Genomic DNA, 20,889 nt, shown 5'->3' on the forward strand with positions numbered 1-20,889 from the left:
TTAAATATCTTCCTTAAGTTATTGTAGATTCCCTTTTACCATAGTAGACAGAGCCTCTTGACCACATCCTGCTTATTTCCTGTACATTTGCTCTCAACCCCTCTCCTCCCAGAAAGAACAGAATTCCCTTGGTCTTCATGTTCCACCCCTATTTGGTTTTCAAAATTTACATCCACATTGGCGAAATCAATCACTGATGGGATGATTGCTTTATTGAACCACTGCATTCAGTCTGCAGGAGTGACTCTGAGTTTCCGGTTGCCTGGCCTTCTAATTTGCCATCCCTCTTCCATTCCCACCGATCTCTTCAATAGTCTCCTGCACATTACAACAAAGTCTAATGGAAACTCGAGGAACAAGACCTTAACTTATTTTTTCGGCATGTTGCAGCCTACAAGGCACTATTAAATGTGGACCACTCTTTCTTTCCCTCTGCTTCAGGACTAGCCATTTTAGCCTGCCTTCCCTTTATCATTTTTTCTTTAATTTGTCTATGCAACATTACACAGACTAGAGCGTGCAGCTCTGGTCTCCCAACCCGAGGAAGGATGCCATTAAGTTGGAAAGGGTGTAGAAGAGATTTCCCAGGATGTTACCTGGGCTTGCAGGCTTGAGTTACAGGGAGAGTTTGGATAAGCAGGGATTTTTTTTCTTTGTAGCGAAGGAAACTGAAAGGGTTCTGCAATAGCATGGCATTGTTTTTGAACCAGATACAAGGTAGTCTTTGAACAGGTACATTAGTCCAATTTCTGACGCTAGTGATTCCAAATCAAACTGCGATCATATTCGCAACATACAGGATGAAAAATTCCATCCTAATCCTAATCTCGTGATACATTTTTGAAAATTAGCCATATTAGTAATATTACATCTCCTCTCATTACCTTAAAGCGCAGCATACTCTTACATAAAGTTTGTAATTGTAATGAGATAAATATCCCCTTGATGGCCAAGAGGACAATGGAAACAACACAGAATTATTCAGTACGATAGAAAGTTATATATAATTAAACAACCGATGTAGTAAATGTGCTGTTTAGTAGTATTGGTTTTACTCCAGAAATGAAGAGCAAGTTCCTCTCCACAATTTGCAAAAGAAAAGTTAGATGGTAGCAGTTGTGAAATTCACAAAGATTTTGTCGTCTCAATAACAATGGTTGGATAACTTTGCTTAAATGTTGCGACTTTAGCCGGGTTGTTTTTTTGTCACAATTGAACAAGTTCCTCCTCCACAAAAACTCAAACTTGGTTGAAAAAAGTTAAAGTTTTTCAACTAATGATGCACAGTCACGACTTCTGGTAAATACATTAATGGATGTGTCTCATCCTTGGTTTAGTTTTTTTGTTTGTTTAGAGGTACAGCGTGGAAACAGGCCCTTTTGGCCCACCAGGTCCGCGCCGACCAGCGATCCCCACACATTGACAATCCCCTATACCCTTCTAGGGACAATTTTAATATTTACCAAGCCAATTAACCTACAAACCTGTACGTCTTTGGAGTGTGGGAGGAAACCAAAGATCTCGGAGAAAACCCACGCAAGTCACGGGAAGAACATACAAACTCTGTACAGATAGCACCCGTAGTCGGGATGGAACCCGGGACTACGGCGCGATATTCGCTGTGAGGCAGCAACTCTACCACTGCGCCACCAATAAAGTTTGTTGCTGCCCAACAAAGCTTGTTATAAAGCTTTGTGTTAATCTGTATTTCCCCACCAAAGTCATAGAGTCATGCAGCATGGAAACAGGCCCTTCAGCCCAACTCATCTATTGCGACCAAGGTGCCACATCCAAGCTCGGCCCATTTTCCCACAAATGATCCATAAACATCTGAAGCTTTCCTATCCATGTGCCTGTCCAAATGTCTTTTAAATGTTGTTATTGTCAAAACCTAATCAAATTCACAAGGCATGATCTACCTCACACAAAACTAATAATACTAAAAGCTTCATTTTCTTTTGGCGAGTGCATATTGAGATGCAATATATTAAGGTGGCCAATAGAAAAAATTCCAATGTGTCTCCGTGCCAACGAGCTTGTGCTTTATTAGTTGGGTGGAACAAGTGGCACAGAGTTTAGTGCGTGAAAATTAAGTTGTTTGAAGTATTTACTTTAAAGCTACGTCAGATACAAAGTCCATAACTAAACAAATTATATTTTGATAATTAAAAACAAGACGTGGATTGTAAATACTGACCGTTCCATGTCTGTGCAAAAACGGCCTTTTAGGGCGCTATTGATTTCTTGCTACCTATATTTATTGGAGCATAATTAATTCAAATTTACTTTAATGCATGTGCAGTGATTGTTTAGTGTGATTCAGTGCACTGAGGTCTTTATAGCCATCTTAACAGAAGGGATTACCTCATGTCGCTGGTCACTTCTCAATTAAACTTTCCATTAAGAGATGATTCTTGATTCTGTTTGTGTAGCGATTGCATTTTGTTGGCTTTAAATCAGGCAGCTGGACAGAGCATAAATAAGCAGTCAAAATATGTGGTAATGGCATTTTGATCTGTTTCACAGTTAGAAAGACCTTCAGGTCAGTTTGGTTGATTTATCTTGTATTTTGTAAGATGCAATTCACTTTACATGTGGCTCACCTTTAATGCCTAGTCAGCAGGTTTTAATAAAGTTGCAATCCTTAAATTTCTATTTACTTTTGCATTCCATTGACTCTTTGACAGATATCAAAACCACATAGTGATAAAGGATAGGACTTGCTTTTTGTGCACCTTTTATAACTTGGACCATCACATTGCCATTAAAGGACTTTTCTTAAAGAAAAAAATTGGAGTTTTAAAATATTAAGTAAAAAAAAAAAGTGCTGAAGGTGCCCAGCAGATCAGGCAGCCTTTTGTGGAGAAATAAACTGAGTTAACATTTCAGGACAACAACCTTTCACCTGAACTTGGAAAAGTCAGAAAACAAGTTTTAAGTTGCAAGAGAGGAAAGGAGTGGAAAAAACAAAGACACACGTGGTCTTGGTGACACAAGAAAATGCAGACGCACGAATCTTGAGTAAAACACACAGTGCTGGAGGAACTCAGCAGGTCAGGCAACATCTGTGGAGGGAATGGGCAGACAACATTTGGGTTGGGACTCTTCTTCTGACATGTTTAGGTGTCAGCTGAAAGAATAGTGAAAGCTTGTTAATTGTAATTAAACTGTCTGGAAGAGGTGCAAGTGGGTGGATGTGAATGAAGACACGAGGAACTACAGATGCTGGAGTAACTCAGCTGGTCAAACAGCATCACTGGAGGGAATGTTTTGGTGATGTTTCAGATCCCGATCCCATAATCATTCAGATATGAATGAAGATTGGAACGAGACAGATAAAAGACTGCTTACTGGTGGAAGTACAGATTCAGATTCAGAGCTATATTTTTGATCTCAAGCATCTTATTTAACCTATGTCACCTCCACTCAAGAACTATGGTCGCGAAACCTTGGTGGTATACAGATAACCGTGTCATCTTGTTTTCTGAGGCTCCAAGCCATCGTTGACTTGTTCCCTGAATTAGGTGACAGGATGGGAACTGAACATCTGCAAAACAAAGGCATTCTACAACCTGACCTTGCTGTACAACATGGCCCTCCAGCAAAGGACCAAGATAAGACCCTTGAAAATATGGACCACCTCCCATTGCTCAGGAGTTGCACCTCAGTGAAGGCAAAAACTAATACAATTCATCAACACCTTCAGTATGCCAGTACAGCCATTGACTGTCTGAGGAAAGGGTAAAGCAAGATCAAGACTTCCAACCTGCTACAGCGCCCATGGTCTACAGGGCAGCAATGATCCCTGCCCCACTCTGCTTTTGAGACTCTGGATAATTTAATGTAGCACATCAAAGCACTAACACTATCTCCAAATGCTCTAAGTGAATCTATCCATGCCCTCTCGAAACCTCTTCATCACTGAGGGCCCAACGCTCAGCTGGCTCCATTGGAAAAGTTGTATCATTTGCTTGCCTAGCAACAAATTTGTGAAATTGATTGTCACAGTAAGAGATTACCAAGTAGAGGAAATTATTCAAAGATGTTCTCAAATCTTTGGAAAAAGTGACCAGCCAGTCCCTCTCGTCCCCTCCCATCCCCCTCACCCCCAAATCTTTGAGGTTGTGAGCCAAGGGTTCCCAAAGTGAAGATGAAGAGCATTTGGGATGACATTGAGAACTTGTAGTCCATGAATTGGATTCATGCAGAAGTAGACAGTAGATAATGAAGGAGCACAGCTAAGCTGGGGGGGTAGTGTGAATTGTGAGGAAGATGCAATAAGGCTGCATGGTGACTTGGACAGGTTGTGTGAGTGGGCGGATACATGGCAGATGCAGTTTAATGTAGATAAGTGTGAGGTTATTCACTTTGGAAGTAAGAATAGAAAGGCAGATTATTATCTGAATGGTGTCAAGTTAGGAAGAGGGGATGTTCAACGAGATCTGGGTGTCCTAGTGCATCAGTCACTGAAAGGAAGCATGCAGGTACAGCAGGCAGTGAAGAAAGCCAATGGAATGTTGGCCTTCATAACAAGAGGAGTTGAGTATAGGAGCAAAGAGGTCTTTCTACAGTTGTACCGGGCCCTGGTGAGACCGCACCTGGAGTACTGTGTGCAGTTTTGGTCTCCAAATTTGAGGAAGGATATTCTTGCTATTGAGGGCGTGCAGCGTAGGTTCACTAGGTTAATTCCCGGAATGGCGGGACTGTCGTATGTTGAAAGGCTGGAGCAATTAGGCTTGTATACACTGGAATTTAGAAGGATGAGGGGCGGTCTTATTGAAACATATAAGATAATTAGGGGATTGGACACATTAGAGGCAGGAAACATGTTCCCACTGTTGGGGGAGTCCAGAACAAGGGGCCACAGTTTAAGAATAAGGGGTAGGCCATTTAGAACGGAGATGAGGAAGAACTTTTTCAGTCAGAGAGTGGTGAAGGTGTGGAATTCTCTGCCTCAGAAGGCAGTGGAGGCCAGTTCGTTGGATGCTTTCAAGAGAGAGCTGGATAGAGCTCTTAAGGATAGCGGAGTGAGGGGGTATGGGGAGAAGGCAGGAACGGGGTACTGAATGAGAGTGATCAGCCATGATCGCATTGAATGGCGGTGCTGGCTCGAAGGGCTGAATGGCCTACTCCTGCACCTATTGTCTATTGTCTATGCCAAGCTATCTGCCTGCTCCACCAACTGTGACAAATCCACAAGTCTCTCATTTGGAAGCATCAGTCTGTGATCATCAATAAAGTGAGAAGTCTCGCGATAGTCATGGCAGAGCCCACTGCTGGACTGGAAACAAGTTACTTCAAAAGAATTTCAAATAACGTGTAAAAGAGAAGCTGTCGAAGGTTGTTAGGGGAATTGAAAAATAACAAACATTGTGAATGTATATTGCAGAAGAACTGAAAGCTACTGGGACACTGAGAAAACAAGACCACAGTTGGAGGCACAGTGGAGCAGCAGTAGAGTTGCTGCCTTACAGTGCCAGAGATCCAGGTTCGATCCTGATTACGGGCACCATCCATACGGAGTTTGTACGTTCTCCCTGTGACCGCATGCATGGGTTTTATCCGGATGCTCTGGTTTCCTCCCACAAATTGGCTTTGGTCAAACTGTAAATTGTCCCTCATGTGTAGGATAGTGTTAATGTACGAGGTGATCTCTGGATGGCACGGACCTGGTGGGCCGCAGGGCCTGTTTCCACGCTGTATCTCTGAAGTCTAAAGACAAACAGATAAATGCAAAATTGAACAGAGAAACAATTCTTAATTTGTACTTGTCCTCTTGTGGAGTTCAACAACTAAAGAGTAGTCAGTATTTAAAAACATCATAGATGTCATGCAAGGTATTAAGAAATGTTACTGGACGGCATCTAAAAAGACAAGTTTCAGGTTTTCTTTTTTAAACTATTTTCCAAGTTTCCTAGCAGCAGAGATATAAAGGGAAGAAAATTTAAGGTTGAGAGGCACTATGTGCACAATTGATGGGAATTATTAGACACAGTGTATGTGGAAACTGACCAACCTGCATATTAGTCAGGTGGAAATTCATCCCTAGGTAATTATGGATAACTGGCAACGCACAGGAAGCCAGCTCATAACAATAGGAGGATGCCCTATCCTTGAGACGGTAATAGCCTCATTTCCGCAATTAAGCCAGTCTCCATCATGCTCAAAGTTGTAATTACATACCAGGTGAAGCAGATTGTTGTCGATTCAGCGACTCCAACTGGTGTATCGATGAGGTGCGGTGGGCCATTGTCAGTAGTGGAACGTGTAGGAAGGAACTGCAGATGCTGATTAACACCGAAGATTGGCCCAAAATGCTGGAGGGTTACTCCAGCATTTTGTGTCTATCTTCGGCAGCAGTGGAATTGTAGTTTAGCTTAGAGATACAGCACGGAAAAAGGCCCTTTGACCCACTTAGACCAACAATCCCGTACATTAACACTATCCTACACACACTTGGGACAATTTACAATTATACCAAGCCATTTAACCTATAAACCTGTATGTCTTTGAAATGTGGGAGGAAATCGGAGCACCCGTAGAAAACCCACGCATGTCATGGGGAGAACGTACAAACTCTGTACAGACAAGCACCAGTATTCAGGATCGAACCCGTGCTAATTTGTCACCAGTAAGCTTGAAATCAGCCGCAGCTGATGGGTATGAACGGGATCAGCTATGCATAACTGTAGGACTAGGCACGAAAAGCATTGTAAACAGATCTGAACATTGATATAGTTAAAAGATTGACCAGAGCTCTGAAAACCTATTTCACCACTAATTTCCATCCTGCTCTTAAATATACTTGGACCATCTCCGACATCTCCCTACCGTTTCTGCATCTCACCATCTCCATCACAGGAGACAGACTAGTGACCGACATCTACTACAAACCTGCTGACTCCCACAGCTATATTGACTACACTTCTTCCCACCCCGTCTCCTGTAAAAAGTCTATCCCCTACTCCCAATTCCTCTGTCTACACCGCATCTGTGTCAAGGATGAGGTGTTTCATACTAGGGCATCAGAGATGTCCTCTTTCTTTAGGAAACGAGGGTTCCCCTCTTCCATTAAAAATAAGGCTCTCACTAGGGTCTCCTCTCTATCCCGTAGCTCCGCTTTTGTTCCCCCTCTCCCCATTCGTAACAAGGATAGAGTCCCCCTTGTCCTCGCCTTCCACCCCATCAGCCGTCGTATACAACAAATTATCCTCCCAACAGACCTGTCCTGCACGAGTATGATACAGGCCCTCCGCCGTACCCATTGTCGGTGGCAGCACCGTAGGTGATGGTTCAAACGGCACTGGTCTCGCAACAGCCTTTTGCACTGGAGTCTGCACCTGTGATGTCACGGGTGACTGTATAGGCGATTTTATGGGTGATTCCATCACCGGCACCAGCGACTCCTTTGTTGGTGTAAAGACCAGTTTGTGGTCTGCCGACGCCTAGCCTCCATCGGTCTGTAACCTGCCATCTGCGTGTAGCCATGCGGACGCGGATGAGATGGCACCGGCTCATTCACCGGTAGAAGGTGTTTTCTGTCCCCCCGGTAGGTTCCTCCTTCCGATTGGACAAGATAGGACCGTGGCATCTAGCAGGTCCCACTAACTACGCCCAGGCGATCATGACCCTTCTGGGTCTGCAGAGGGACCATCTGACCCTCCGACAAAGGCTGGAGAGGTCGGCTAGACCTGTCGTAATACGCCTTCTGGATCTGCCGTTTATGTTGCAGCTGAGCCTGAACAGATTGGGGCTCGTGAACACGGGGCTGCAGCAGGTGTCTTGCAACAGGAAGGGTGGTACGCGTTTGTCTGGACATCAAACGTTGGGCCGGCGAACCCATCACCGGTGAAACACCACGGAGATTGAGGAGGTCCAGGAATACATCGGACCCGGCTCTTCTGGATCTCTCCATGACCTGTTTGGCAGTACGGACAGCCCTCTCGGCTAGCCCGTTCAACTGTGGATACTCCGGGCTGCCGGTGATGTGTTTAAAATCCCAGCGCGTAGCAAAGTCCTTGAAACACTAACTGGTAAATTGACCAGCATTATCGGACATTAGGGTGTGAGGAGACCCATGGACCGAGAAATGTCTTGCCAGTTTTTGAATTATCGCCGCTGAGGAAATTGTGCGGAGCAAATCGATCTCAAACCACTAGGAATCTACCAGGACCAGATGTTGATTGCCACGCCACTCAAAAATGTCAGTGGGAACAGAGGACCAGGGTAAATCAGGAACCGGGTGCAAAAGCGGTTCCATTTGCTGATGCGGGGCCAAGCTGTTACATACTGCACTTGATTGCACCCTCTGGTGCAGGTAGTCAGACATAGCAGGCCAGAAAAACATACTTTGCGCTCGCTGAACCGTTGCCTCAGTGCCAGGGTGGCCCCTATGTATTGCGTCAAAGTACTGCTGCCGTAGTGAGGCAGGGATCACCGCTTTGTGGCCTTTCATAATGACCCTTTCTCGATAACCAGCTCGTCTCTAACGGGGAAATACGGCTGTACAGAGAGCGGTAACATATGTAACTTGCTCGGCCAACCGTGTCGAATGACGGACGCGAGTGACTGCAACGTGTCGTCCTCCGCCGTGTGTGCCACTAACATGTCCAGACAAGACGAGGGGAGATGATCGACCATCATTACGTCAAAACAATCCTTCTCGGCAGCATGCTCGTTATAGGTGTCAGCCAGGTGCATGTCCTTGCCGGGTTTGTAAATGAGTGCAATGTCGTATTTTTGGAGACGCAGCAGCATCCATTGCAGTCTCGCCGGGGCAGCATGGAGTGGTTTGTTCAGTATGGAAATCAGTGGTTGGTGATCAGTCTTGCCCAAAATGTAGTCTTTGAACTTTTTGCACGCGGAGACAACCGCCAACAGTTCTTTCTCGATTTGTGCGTAGCGTGTCTCCGCGTCCGGTCATGGTTCTTGAGGCATAAGCAATGGGCTGGCCATCCTGCAGGCACGCAGTGCCGAGGCCGTACTGGGATGCGTCACAGGTCAGCGTAACTGGTCGATTGACGTCAAAACATGCTAGGGTGGGAGGACACGACATCAGGTGTCTGAGAGTGTCAAAAGCTCGCTGTTGTTGCTCATGCCACGTCCATGCAATGTCTTTGTGAATAAACTCGCAGTGGAGCGGAGAGTTCGCTAAAGTGAGGAATAAACTTGTCAAGATAGTTCACCATGCCCAGGAACCTCTGCAGGCTGGTGACGTCAGTCGGTACTGCCATCTCACTTGATGGCTGCTGTCTTAGGATCAGCCTTGAGGCCCTCACTGGTGAAAACATGTCCCACATAGTTCACCTTCTTGACACGGAACCTGCACTTGTTGGGGTTGAGTTTTAAATGTACCTCCCTGGCACGATTGAGTACCTTCCTTAAGTTAACATCGTGCTCCTGCATGTTCTTACCCACCAAGATAATGTCATCGACAACAATCGCACAGGGGTATCTGTCGAAGAGCTGCTCCATAGAGCTTTGAAACACTTCACTGGCCGCGTTAATCCTGAACGGCATCCGCAAGAATCTGTACCGTCCGAAGGATGTGCTGAAAGTAGTGAGCAGAGATGATTTGTGGTCCAGGGTAATTTGCCAGAACGAGGTCGGCGTCGAGAACAGAGAACATTGTCGCCTTGCCCATGTGTGCGGCCACCTCCTCCACAGTGCGCATCGGGTGATAAGGTCGCTTGAGGTCGTGTTTCAATCCCTTGGGTTGATGCATATATGTATCTCCTGCTTCTTGTTCTTGGTGGCGGCCACCATCGAGGACACCCAGTCAGTGGGCTCCGTAACAGGAGTAATAACTCCCAGAGCTTCCATCCTGTCGAGCTCTGCCTTAACCTGGTCTCGCATGGCGACTGGGATGTGATGAGCAGGGCGGACCACGGGTCTCACAACCGGGTCAATAGTCATTGTGTATATGACAGGCAGCCTGCCCAGTTCGTCGCTGAAGAGATCCTTGTAGTCCGTGAGGATACGTAATGTGGAGTCTGGGACTGGCGCAAGCTGATGCACGGCCTTGCCGAATGAAACCAGTCCCATGTCGATACATGCATCAATGCCAAGGAGTGGCACGACTGTGCGATCAACGACGTAGAATTGCAAATTGTACGATTGTGCCGCGAGGTGGCACTGTAGCTCCACCACTCCAAGAGGAACAAGAGGAAGCACTTTGTTCCCCCGTATGCTGTGAGGATTGTGTCGCATGTTTTTCATTCTTCAGCTCTGCGAAGCCTTGAAAACTCGGCATGAGATATGACATTGCATGCCGCACCTGTGTCTATCTTCACAACAACAGGCACATTGTTTATCTTTAATGTGACCATAAAATCTTTGTGTTTAATTAACTGGCGTTAAGTGTGTATTGAGGCGAACTCCATCCACTGAAAGCATACTCTCTGGAAAGTTTATAGTATCACTATCAGATAAGTCGTGTGAAGGCTCCGGGTGTATCAGATGTACAGCTTGTTTTGTCTCAATCGTATTGGAACTTCTGCAGCATTTCCAGAAATGATTTCTTCGTTTGCAACCATGACAAATCTGTCCAAAAGCCGGGCAGTTCTCCCGTTTGGCTATATGAGAGTAACCACAATTAGTGCAATCGTTAACAAATCTTATGCCAGACCTGCCAGGCTGGGCTAGTGTCACTTTGAACGGTCGATGTTCCTTTCTGATATATGGTCCTGTCGAGTCAATGCGGAAAACAGGCTGAGGCACGACACTCAAAGTTTTTGAGTGGACATCTGTCAATTCATAAATCCGACAGGTGCTGATCGCTTTAGCTAGAGTCAGATCGCAATCATGCAGAAGGTCCCTTCTCAATTTGTCATTGGTGATACCACACACCAGCCTGTCTCTTGTGAGTTCATCACAGAGGTCACCAAATCGAGTATCGAGTATGTGTATGTGACAAATAAATTTGACTTGACTTGATCTGCAACTCGACGCGGCGTGTTTCAAAGAGTTTATATAGGCTTCAACCGACTCACCCGGTTTCTGGGCACATGCAAAGAATTTGTGCTGTTCCATGATAAGGTTAGTCTGTGGATCACAGCTGCCGAAATGTATTCTTAAGCCACACAGGGTCATGAATCTTCTCGGCAGGTGTGGTAACTGCACCAGCCACATCCAGCACAGCCTCAGTGTAAACAAACAGTTTTGCCCGACGGATTGCTTCCAAACATGCTGGATTGAGGAGAATGGATGCTTGTACGTGGGGAGTCTTGTCATGGTGTGCAGCAGCCATGAATACATCGTAATCCTCCTCGAAGGTGCGCCAACGTTCACCGATGTTGCTGTCGAAGACAAGTAGATCAGGTTTCTGAAAAGATTCAGCCATGGTTAGAGACGTCAAAAGTCTTGAGGAAACAAATGGTGGCGACTCAAAAAGCTAAATTACGGCCACTTCTGACACCATGTTTGTGAGTGGGTATATTCAGAGGCACTCCAGTGTATATAAGTCCTTTATTAGCAGATCATTGGCAGTACAGATGCTGGCTACCGTTACCTCCAGCCCTCAGGATAGTCTCCTAACTAACACCAGGATAACGCAGGATAACGCAGTACAAAACCCGGCCTGGATTATGGACCGGATGCACAACAGTAGAAAACATAGAAAACATAGAAATTAGGTGCAGGAGTAGGCCATTCGGCCCTTCGAGCCTGCACCGCCATTCAATATGATCATGGCTGATCATCCAGCTCAGTAACCTGTACCTGCCTTCTCTCCATACCCCCTGATCCCTTTAGCAAAAAGGGCCAAATCTAACTCCCTCTTAAATATAGCCAATGAACTGGCCTCAACTACCTTCTGTGGCAGAGAATTCCACAGACTCACCACTCTCTGTGTGAAGAAATGTTTTCTCATCTCAGTCCTAAAAGACTTCCCCCTTATCCTTAAGCTGTGACCCCTGGTTCTGGACTCCCCCAACATCGGGAACAATCTTCCTGCATCTAGCCTCTCCAACCCCTTAAGAATTTGATATGTTTCTATAAGATCCCCCCTCAGTCTTCTAAATTCCAGCGAGTACAAACCTAGTCTATCCAGTCTTTCCTCATATGAAAGTCCCGCCATCCCAGGGATCAATCTAGTGAACCTTCTCTGTACTCCCTCTAAGGCAAGAACGTCTTTCCTCAGATTAGGAGACATGGAACTACACCCTCCCCCTTCCCAGACATGGATCTACACCCTCCCCCTTCCTAGTTCTCCCCCTGTCTTCCTGTCTCCTACTACATCCTATCTTTGTTTGTCCCACCCCCTCCCCTTACATCAGTGTGAAGAAGGGTCTCGACCCGAAACGTCACCCATTCCTTCTCTCCAAAGATGCTGCCTGAACCGCTGGGTTGCTCCAGCATTTTGTGTCCACCTTCGATTTGAACCAGCACCTGCAGTTATTTTCCTACCTATTTCTAAGTTCTGCTTTCATGGTATTTTCATGATAAGCAGGCTGCTCCTATCTTGTAAATTTCTCTTTTTGGTTTTAGTCTAATGGATTGCATCAAAGGTATGATTTCTGGTGTGTTTCTTTCAGTCTTTCTCCTGTCTATACAGGGAATAATCTGATCGAAGGATGCTGATTTTCTATTTGTCCTTGTATTAGCATTTTTCCTTGATCTATCTCTCTTTGTACAATTACTCCATTGTTTCAAATGCTGAACAGTCTAAACAGATTGTTAACTGTATCATATTGTAATTTATTGTATCTGTGTATGGTATATTTGATCTGTTTGGATAGCATGCAAAACAAAGCTTTTCATTGTACCTCAATAAATGTACCAATCAACCTAAAACTAGTTTGCTGAAGATTCGTGACCGTGTTTTATACAGGAATCCAGCATTCAGATCAACAGGAATTTCATTATTTACTTTGAAAATATGCTGTTGCAAGAAATTCCAATTGTCGGTAAAATTAATCTCGAAAAGCTAATTGCTTCAGGGAATCCTTGAAGGAAACTTGGGTTGAATTTTCCATATTGCCAAAAGATAAGCATCTCTCCATAGACTAAAATGGTACATTTAGCTGCTCTTGGTGTCTGCCATTCATGTCTGTGCATGGTGCCTTCTCCTATCCTCGATACGCACTTGGCTTTGTTACTTCTTCCAACATAGCTGTTCATGACACGATACAGGTGCACAACATAGTAGATACCTGGCTTCTTCCAACCATGGTACTTGCTGTGGGGAAACCATTTCGTCACCATCTATTTGAACAGAACTTGCCATTGCCAAGACATCTTTTTCAAAGAGATATCTTCTCGAGCTCCTGTTCTTCTGAAATTTCCTCTTTAGATCATACTCACATGCTTGGTTTGTAATTCCAATAAAAGTTCCTTTTTCTTTGAACTTCCAAGATTGCATATGAATCTTGCGCGTTTTCCTCCATTCTTCTTAATGTATGTGGACACTATAAAATGTCATCTTCACCTTACTACAGGTTACGAGAATGGGGCTTAAAATGGTGTAAATAATGCAGATTAATAGCTTATGGGAAGCTACGTGGGTTGCGGGCAGTGTGGCAGCTCTAGGATTTGTTTTGAAGATCCTTCCCATTTTTTCTGGATTTTGCTCTGTACTCTGCTTCAAAGTTAATTTTAGGAGCGGGAAAGACTCCCAAAATCATTGCTGATTTAAATAAAATCCTCCACTTGGCCATCCACGACGGCTGGTATCAAGGTGGAATTCTTAACGTGAACCATTCCATGGAGCACTGATATTCTTGTTTAAGTGTTCCGCTAATTTCTGCAATGAAACTAGTTCAGTAAAAGGGTCAAAGTGGCACTGCTGCCAACCCCTGAAGATGAAGTACCCTGCACCAAATAGAGAAAAGGCCCAGCAGGTCAAATAGCATGTGCAGATATAGGAAGAATTAACGATTTAAGTCATGAACTCTTAACATGTCCGAATGTCTAAGATTGTAAACCTTTTCCCGTTTATTTGCTGTAATACTATTTATTACAAAAGGGATGTTGAATTGTTAATTCCTTTTCTTTATTTATTGCAGGCCCTATATGAAAACATGTTGGTAGAGCTTCCTTTTGCCAGTTTCTTTCTGTCAAAACTCTTGGGCACCAGTGCAGATGTTGACATCCATCACCTTGCCTCACTGGATCCTGAAATGTACAAAAACCTGCTCTTTCTGAAGAGCTATGAAGGTGATGTCGAAGAACTTGGTCTCAATTTTACTGTGGTAAACAATGAACTTGGGGAGGCCCAGGTAGGTTCGAGAAATGTTCTCAATCACCATTCAAAAACTGATGGCAAGGTAGATTATGCAGAGTAGCTTCATGGCGCTCAGCTTTGTCCACCACTTTGGCAGAGGTTTTTTGAACGTTAATAAATGTGAAATGTGTAATATATTACACATACACACACACACACACACACACACACACACACATCTATATATCTATATAAAACAATGGGCTGCATCTACTGTAATTGTGCACACAATTAACTGCTATCAATGGTATTTGTGTTTTCTTGTTACTATCCCTTTCCGCTGTCAGATATCAGGCAATTTGAGCTCCAACCATATTAATGGGCTGCAGACAGTTTTTGCAATTCCCATACCTATTTTTTTTGTTTTATTTTTATCTGTTCATATGTGGGCAGCACAATAGTGCAACTAATAGACCTGCATTCTCACAGAGCCGATGAACTGGTTGCAACTCTGATCTTTGTTGCTGTCTGGAGATTGCCCATTCTTCCTGTGGGGTGGGGGATTTCTGCCAATGTTGGAGAATATTAAATGGGATTAATATTGAATGACATGTAAATGGATAGTTAGTGGTCAGTGCTAACTCAAGACAAAGGCCTGTTTCCATGCTATCTCTCTTTATGACTCTTGACTTTTAAGTAATTTGAATTTGACCTTTCAGCTTGTATCCACACACAGTGTTTGAAAACAAAAAGGCAAGGCTTTGGTGTTTGAATAGGCCTGTAATTATGGTGGCCTTGACCTTTGATGTTTGATATTGGTAATTCAGAATGTGCAAGTGAAATTTATTGAGTAAAAGATTAGTTCAAGCAAAATTTTCATGAAAATGTATTTCATTGGACGGAAAGCATAATTCCTGAAACAAACTTTACCTGTTGCGCTTAAAATTGAAATAAACCTATGTGATTGCTATTCAGTATTTTCTTTAACCTGTGTAAATCATGCCATTGCTTTACTCTACAATGACAGGAATTTTAAACCTGTATGTTAAAGCATTTTTCCCTCTACTTGTTGCAATTGTATCTGCCTCTACCACTACCTCTGGCCACTCATTCCATATAGTCATGAATTTGTGGGGGAAAAAATCCCTCAAATCTTCTTTCAAATTTCTCCCCTTTCACCTTAAACTTGTGTCCTCTAGTTCTAGACCTCTGCCCAGGCAAAAGGATTCTGATTATCTTCTTATCTATACTTTCATAATATTATAAACCTCTACAAGGTCAGCCTTCAGCTTCCTACATTCCACTGATAATAAACCCACCCCATCTCTCCTTATAACTACAGCCTTCATTCAAGACAACATCTTGGTGAATGTCATCTGCAATTTCTCTGCTACCACCTCCTTCCTGTAGAATGACAACCAAAATTGTACACTACGTGTTGTCAAACTGACATTTTGTGCAAGAGAAGCGTGTAGTCTTATACTTAATGTCTCGGCCTACAAAGGCAAGCATACCATAAGCCCATTGACAATTGGGAGGCCTATAGTATAACCCCATTAAAATGACCACTTCTTTCTTAATCTACTGGTGTAATCTCTGGCCAATCCTCCAGATATTCTTCCTGAGTACTGACATAATGCTCTTTCTGTTCAGCATTGCAAAAAACCCTTCTCCTTTGGAAACCACTCTATATATTGCACTCTATATATACTCAAATAGAATTTTGGAAACCACTCTATATATTGCCTTATTGCCTAAAAGGCAAGTGTGCTGCCAGACTTGCCTTTGTCCCAACCATGTTTCCATCATTGCAACAATATTGAAGTCCCATGTGCTAATCCACACTTCTCTAGTTTAACTACTGTTCCAGATGACCCTTCCATGCTCCAATTCCTATATCTGCCTACTTTTTCCACTGGACTTGCCTGTTTTATCTTCTACCGACTGCATTGTCATTCTAGTTGCCACCCCCTCCCTGAAAGGATGTTGCTGGTCCTCCAGTTCATGTGGAACTCGTCCTTGTGCAGGTCTCCCCTGCCCCAAATCCCAATGATTGAAAATCTGTAGTCCTCCCTCCGAGCTCTTTAGCCAAACATTCTTCTGCTATTTTCCATACAACCTCACAGATCCTGCATATCAACTTCAACCCAATTCCTTGAATTCCTTTTGCAGAGCCCTATCACTTCTCACTGATTTTGTTAGTAGCAAAAAGGATTACGACCTCCGGCTGCTTAATCTCCTCCTTTTTTGTGTTCTTTATACATCCTTTGATGCTGGTACAAGGGAGGCAGTACACCTAGCGCATTTCAATTCCAAAGTGCTGGAGTAACTCAGCATAAGAAAGACCCAAAAAAGCTGGAGTTACCCAGCGGGTCAGACAGCATCTCTTCAGACTGAAGAAGGGTCTCAATCTGGAACATCACCTATTTCAGTTCTCCAGAGATACTGCCTAACTCACTGAGTTACTCCAGCACTAGGTGTTCTTTTGTGTATTAATTAGAATCTGCAGTTGTTTGTATCTACATTCTAATTATAAACGAGTGATGGCATTAAAAATATTGTTTCCTTGGTTAAATCTCTGGTTCAATTCGCAATCACTTGTGTCTGTGCCTTCTCAATAACAGCCCTTCAGTTGTTGCCTTGCAAATTATTTTCTTTTCTGGTGCTCTTATCTAAACACTACATGGTTTTAAACACCATACCAGAGCCATTTCTCCTCTTGGAATAGCAGCCTCGCATCAACTATGCCAGTAAATCACTTTTTAATTCTTGAAAATTTACACTTGTGTAACAAGATTGGACTTTTGTACCCTGGTTGGGGATGAGCTAACTAATCTATGTATTAACAAATCGAGAAAACCTGTCAACTCTAAAAATATGTGCATTGAATTTTAATTATATTGCTCCATTGAGCCAAGGGTTAATTTCTATCAAGAATGATGGTCCCATTGTCCACCTGATGAATCGTTTAAATAATTGATTGTTATTATTCTGTAAAATATATGGAGAGAGCAGGTTTTGAGATGGAGATTAACTATATAAAAAACTATTTGAAGACTGAATGGCCTGCTAATTTTTATCTTTATGGCACTGAAAATAATTCTGATTCATATAATTCAAAGTTAATTTGGCTTGTGGTGAGCTTCCTTTTTTCCACAAATGTTTCCAACCTCAAATGGATAAATATCTCTTAATGCATAAATATTGAAATTTGAGGTCAACATAGTAAATTGAGTACAGGTTTCCAGATTTGCATAATCATATTCACATTGGCGGTAACTTTTTGAAAATATATCCAAATTAAGATATGTCTTGCAGCAATGAGAGGTATTTGTATTCAAGGAGAAAAATGTGGGGTTGCTTTAATAAGGACCATAGATGGCAAGCTGCAGGGGGGGAAAAAAGCATCTCAGACAGAACTTCATGTTGCAGAAAGTCTAGAAAAGTATAGAAAATGTAGGAACAGAATGAGAAAAATAAATTATACCCATTCTGCTGGGTATAATGGGTATAAGGAAAGTTAATGGTATCAAGGCAAGTTAAATCATAGAAGATCCAATGATGTTTTTGAAGTACATAGAGCAAGGGGACAACTGAGGAAAGAGTAAGGGACTGAAAAGGTAACCTAAATGTGGAGGCAAAGATAGGGGTCCGTTCTTGAAAAAATTGTCTTTGTCTTCACAGAAGAGGGGATGATTCTGATTTTACACTTCGTCAATGAACATGAATTACTGGATAGACATAAAAGATTTTGCAGACCAGCATATTTGTAACCAAATCCAGATGAAATGCTCAGTCAAATAAAAGAAGCGGGGTGGTATGTTATGGTGGCATGAAGTGCAATGTTTCAATTCTTCCTGGCTTTTAATGATGCCAATGGAATTGGAGAGTTACCAGCATCGTGTCATTATTTTAAAGAAGGGAAAGGAAATATTTACAGAAAAGTTGGTTCAACTTTGGCAAATCATTTGAATCAATTCTCGGGGGCCAGAATAAATTTTAATTTAAAGAGGCAAATCTATCAAGGACATTCCGAATAGATTTGTTCAGGAAATGTGTCCGGCTTTTTGGAATGTCCTGGATTTAATTTATTTTAAGCAAAGAAAGGAATAATGATGAAGGCAGTGCCTTTGATATACCTGACATGGATTTTGATGAAGGCTGGCTGACTGGCTGGTCAAAAATGTAAATGACCATGAAATCCAAGTGAGAGTGCCAAATTGCATCTGAAATTGGCTCTGTGGCAGGAAACAAAGGGTTTCTTCAGATCTTACTAGTGATTGGCATGTGTTTTCTGTGACGGGAAGGCTGTCACCAGTGTGGTTCCAGAAGATTTCGTACTTGATCTCTTACATTTTTTAATATATTAGACTTAAAGGCAGGGACATAAAGAAAATGTTTTTACGTGATACAATAAGCGGCCATGTGGGTGTTCCGTAAGGAAGACCTTTGAGTGTAGGATGGAGAAGGTGGTCGGGTCAGTTGGGCAGAGGTGGCACATGAAATGTTATCCTGAGAAGTATGGGATAGTCTGTTCAAAAGTGAAACAAGATGAGGGAATATACAAGTGGATGGCTGTTGAGTTGTGTGTGGAACAAAGGCACTTTGAAGCGTATGTTTACGGATCTTGAACATAGCAGAGCATATGCTCAACGTGAAATATTTTTCAAACTTGATTTTTAAAAAGGCATTCGGGATGTTTTCTTATATATGTTGACATACAAAATATAACGGGGATCTTTTGCAAGAACAGTAGACGACACCAGTTAGACTAAACACATTGTAAGTACCCCTTATAGGTCCACTCACTATTTCACAGCTAAGATGTGATTAATTTGATTGTAGGATACAGATTAAATATATAGGAATGTTGCCAGGAATAAAAGTTTTTAGCCAAGAGGAAAGTTTGAAAAAAGCTGGGTTTATTTTGCTTGGAACTGGTGACAGAGTGGAGGTTTAGTTGAAGTGTGTAAAATTACGTGATGGCACAGACAAAGTAAATAAGAAAATGTTTTCCATGCATTGAGGGCAAATCCATCTACGATGCATTTATAATAATTGATAGAAGGCTGAGGAGGAGATGACAAAATAAATCTTCACTCAGTGACAGCACAGCTTAAAATGTTGGGAGAGGCAGGAACTCTTGTATTGGATGTTTACTTAAAGACCTGTAACAGGTCTGACAGATGAAACCAATGCAGTGGGTGAATGACACACGTAATAAATTATCCTATTTCTTTATCCAACTAGAACTTCCATGGTATAAAAGCATTATTGTTACGCTGTACAATTAGTTCTTTGACACTAAATATATTTCTACCACTTTTTTGACGATAGATGGTCTTACAAGGCTTTGGTACAGAAAAGCCAATTACAGAGAATTGGAAATATCAATTTTACATTTAAAATACAAGCTTCATAAACATTTGCTGAAGGAGAAAATATATTCCCAAACTAGAAGGCAAATGAAATGTAGTACAGCACTTGGATACTGAATGCTAAAATACTTCTCCATAATTTTAACTGTGATCCTTTTGCATGCAGGTGGTGGAACTGAAACTAGGTGGAAAGGATATTCCTGTGAACAGTGCCAACAGGATAGCCTACATCCATCTTGTTGCTGACTACAGGCTTAACAAGCAGATTCGACCACACTGCCTTGCATTCAGACAGGGTGTGGCAAATGTTGTGAACTTGGAGTGGCTGAGGATGTTTGACCAACAAGAGCTTCAGGTAAACCATACTTGAACTTCCTATCATTTATTTTTGCCTGCACCATGAGAAAGAAGTTCAGGTAAACCATACTTGACCTTTTATATCATTTATTTTTGCCTGAATCATGAGAAATCTTTATTGGCTTCTGATAGAAGAAACTTAGTGTATTTTTTTATCATTTTAGAATGAGAGACTGGGTTATCGGGAGAAGTTAGGCATGCTAAGATTTTATCCTTGGAGTGCAGGAGGCTGAGGGTTGAGCTAATAGAGGAGTATTCAATTATGAGGGGCATAGATCTGATGAATGCACATTTTCCCCCCTGATTGTGAGATCAAGAAATAGAGCCCATAGGTTTAAGGTGAGAGGGGAAAAAAATTAACAGGAACCTGGGGGGGCAGCTCTCTCATGCAGAGGGTGATCCATATGTGGATCAAGCTGCATGGGGACGTAGTTGAGGCATGTGCAATAACACCATGTAAAACATGTGGATAGATACATGGGTTGGTCAAATATGGGCAAATGGGATTAGCTTAGATGCACATCATAGTCGGCATGGACAAGCTAGGCCAAAGGCTTTGTTTCCATACTCCATGACACTGAAATTTCAATGAAAATTAAAGATTTTTTTTTAAATCATCTTGATACAAATGTTATAATTTAATTCTGGAATATGTTATTTTTATGGGAATAAATGAATGCCTATTTTACCATAGGTACATCTTTACATCACTGGTTGGACAAAAATAAATAGAATTCAGATTCAGATTCAGAATTGCTTTATTGAAATCTGATTTAATTGTTTCTAGAAACTGATGCAGGTTTCTTCTGCTACAATTGTTTTTCTAACTTCATGAATGATATTCAAACATTGTATTCAAATGCTGAATGTTTCTGAGCAACATTCATCATAAAATAGCATTGACTGCTAACGTTAATCAATTCCTAGAAACTATTCACAGAGCAGAGATGGTAGGAAATTAAAACTATGAAATGAATAAGGAAACATTTTCTG

At 42.5% G+C, this 20,889-nt stretch overlaps 1 protein-coding gene across 3 annotated transcripts in view; it reads left to right on the top strand.

The window, feature by feature from the left end:
• Positions 1-20,889, top strand: part of ube3c (ubiquitin protein ligase E3C) — a 117,966-nt gene that overhangs the window by 77,322 nt on the left and 19,755 nt on the right. For all 3 annotated transcript variants that reach the window (XM_078424867.1, XM_078424884.1, XM_078424876.1), the window contains exons 20-21: positions 14,004-14,216; positions 19,706-19,894. In XM_078424867.1, coding sequence (XP_078280993.1) covers positions 14,004-14,216; positions 19,706-19,894 — 402 coding nt within the window. The remainder of the gene's footprint in view (positions 1-14,003; positions 14,217-19,705; positions 19,895-20,889) is intronic.

The sequence above is a fragment of the Rhinoraja longicauda genome, chromosome 2 (genome assembly GCF_053455715.1).
Source record: "Rhinoraja longicauda isolate Sanriku21f chromosome 2, sRhiLon1.1, whole genome shotgun sequence".
Lineage (NCBI taxonomy): Eukaryota > Metazoa > Chordata > Chondrichthyes > Rajiformes > Arhynchobatidae > Rhinoraja > Rhinoraja longicauda.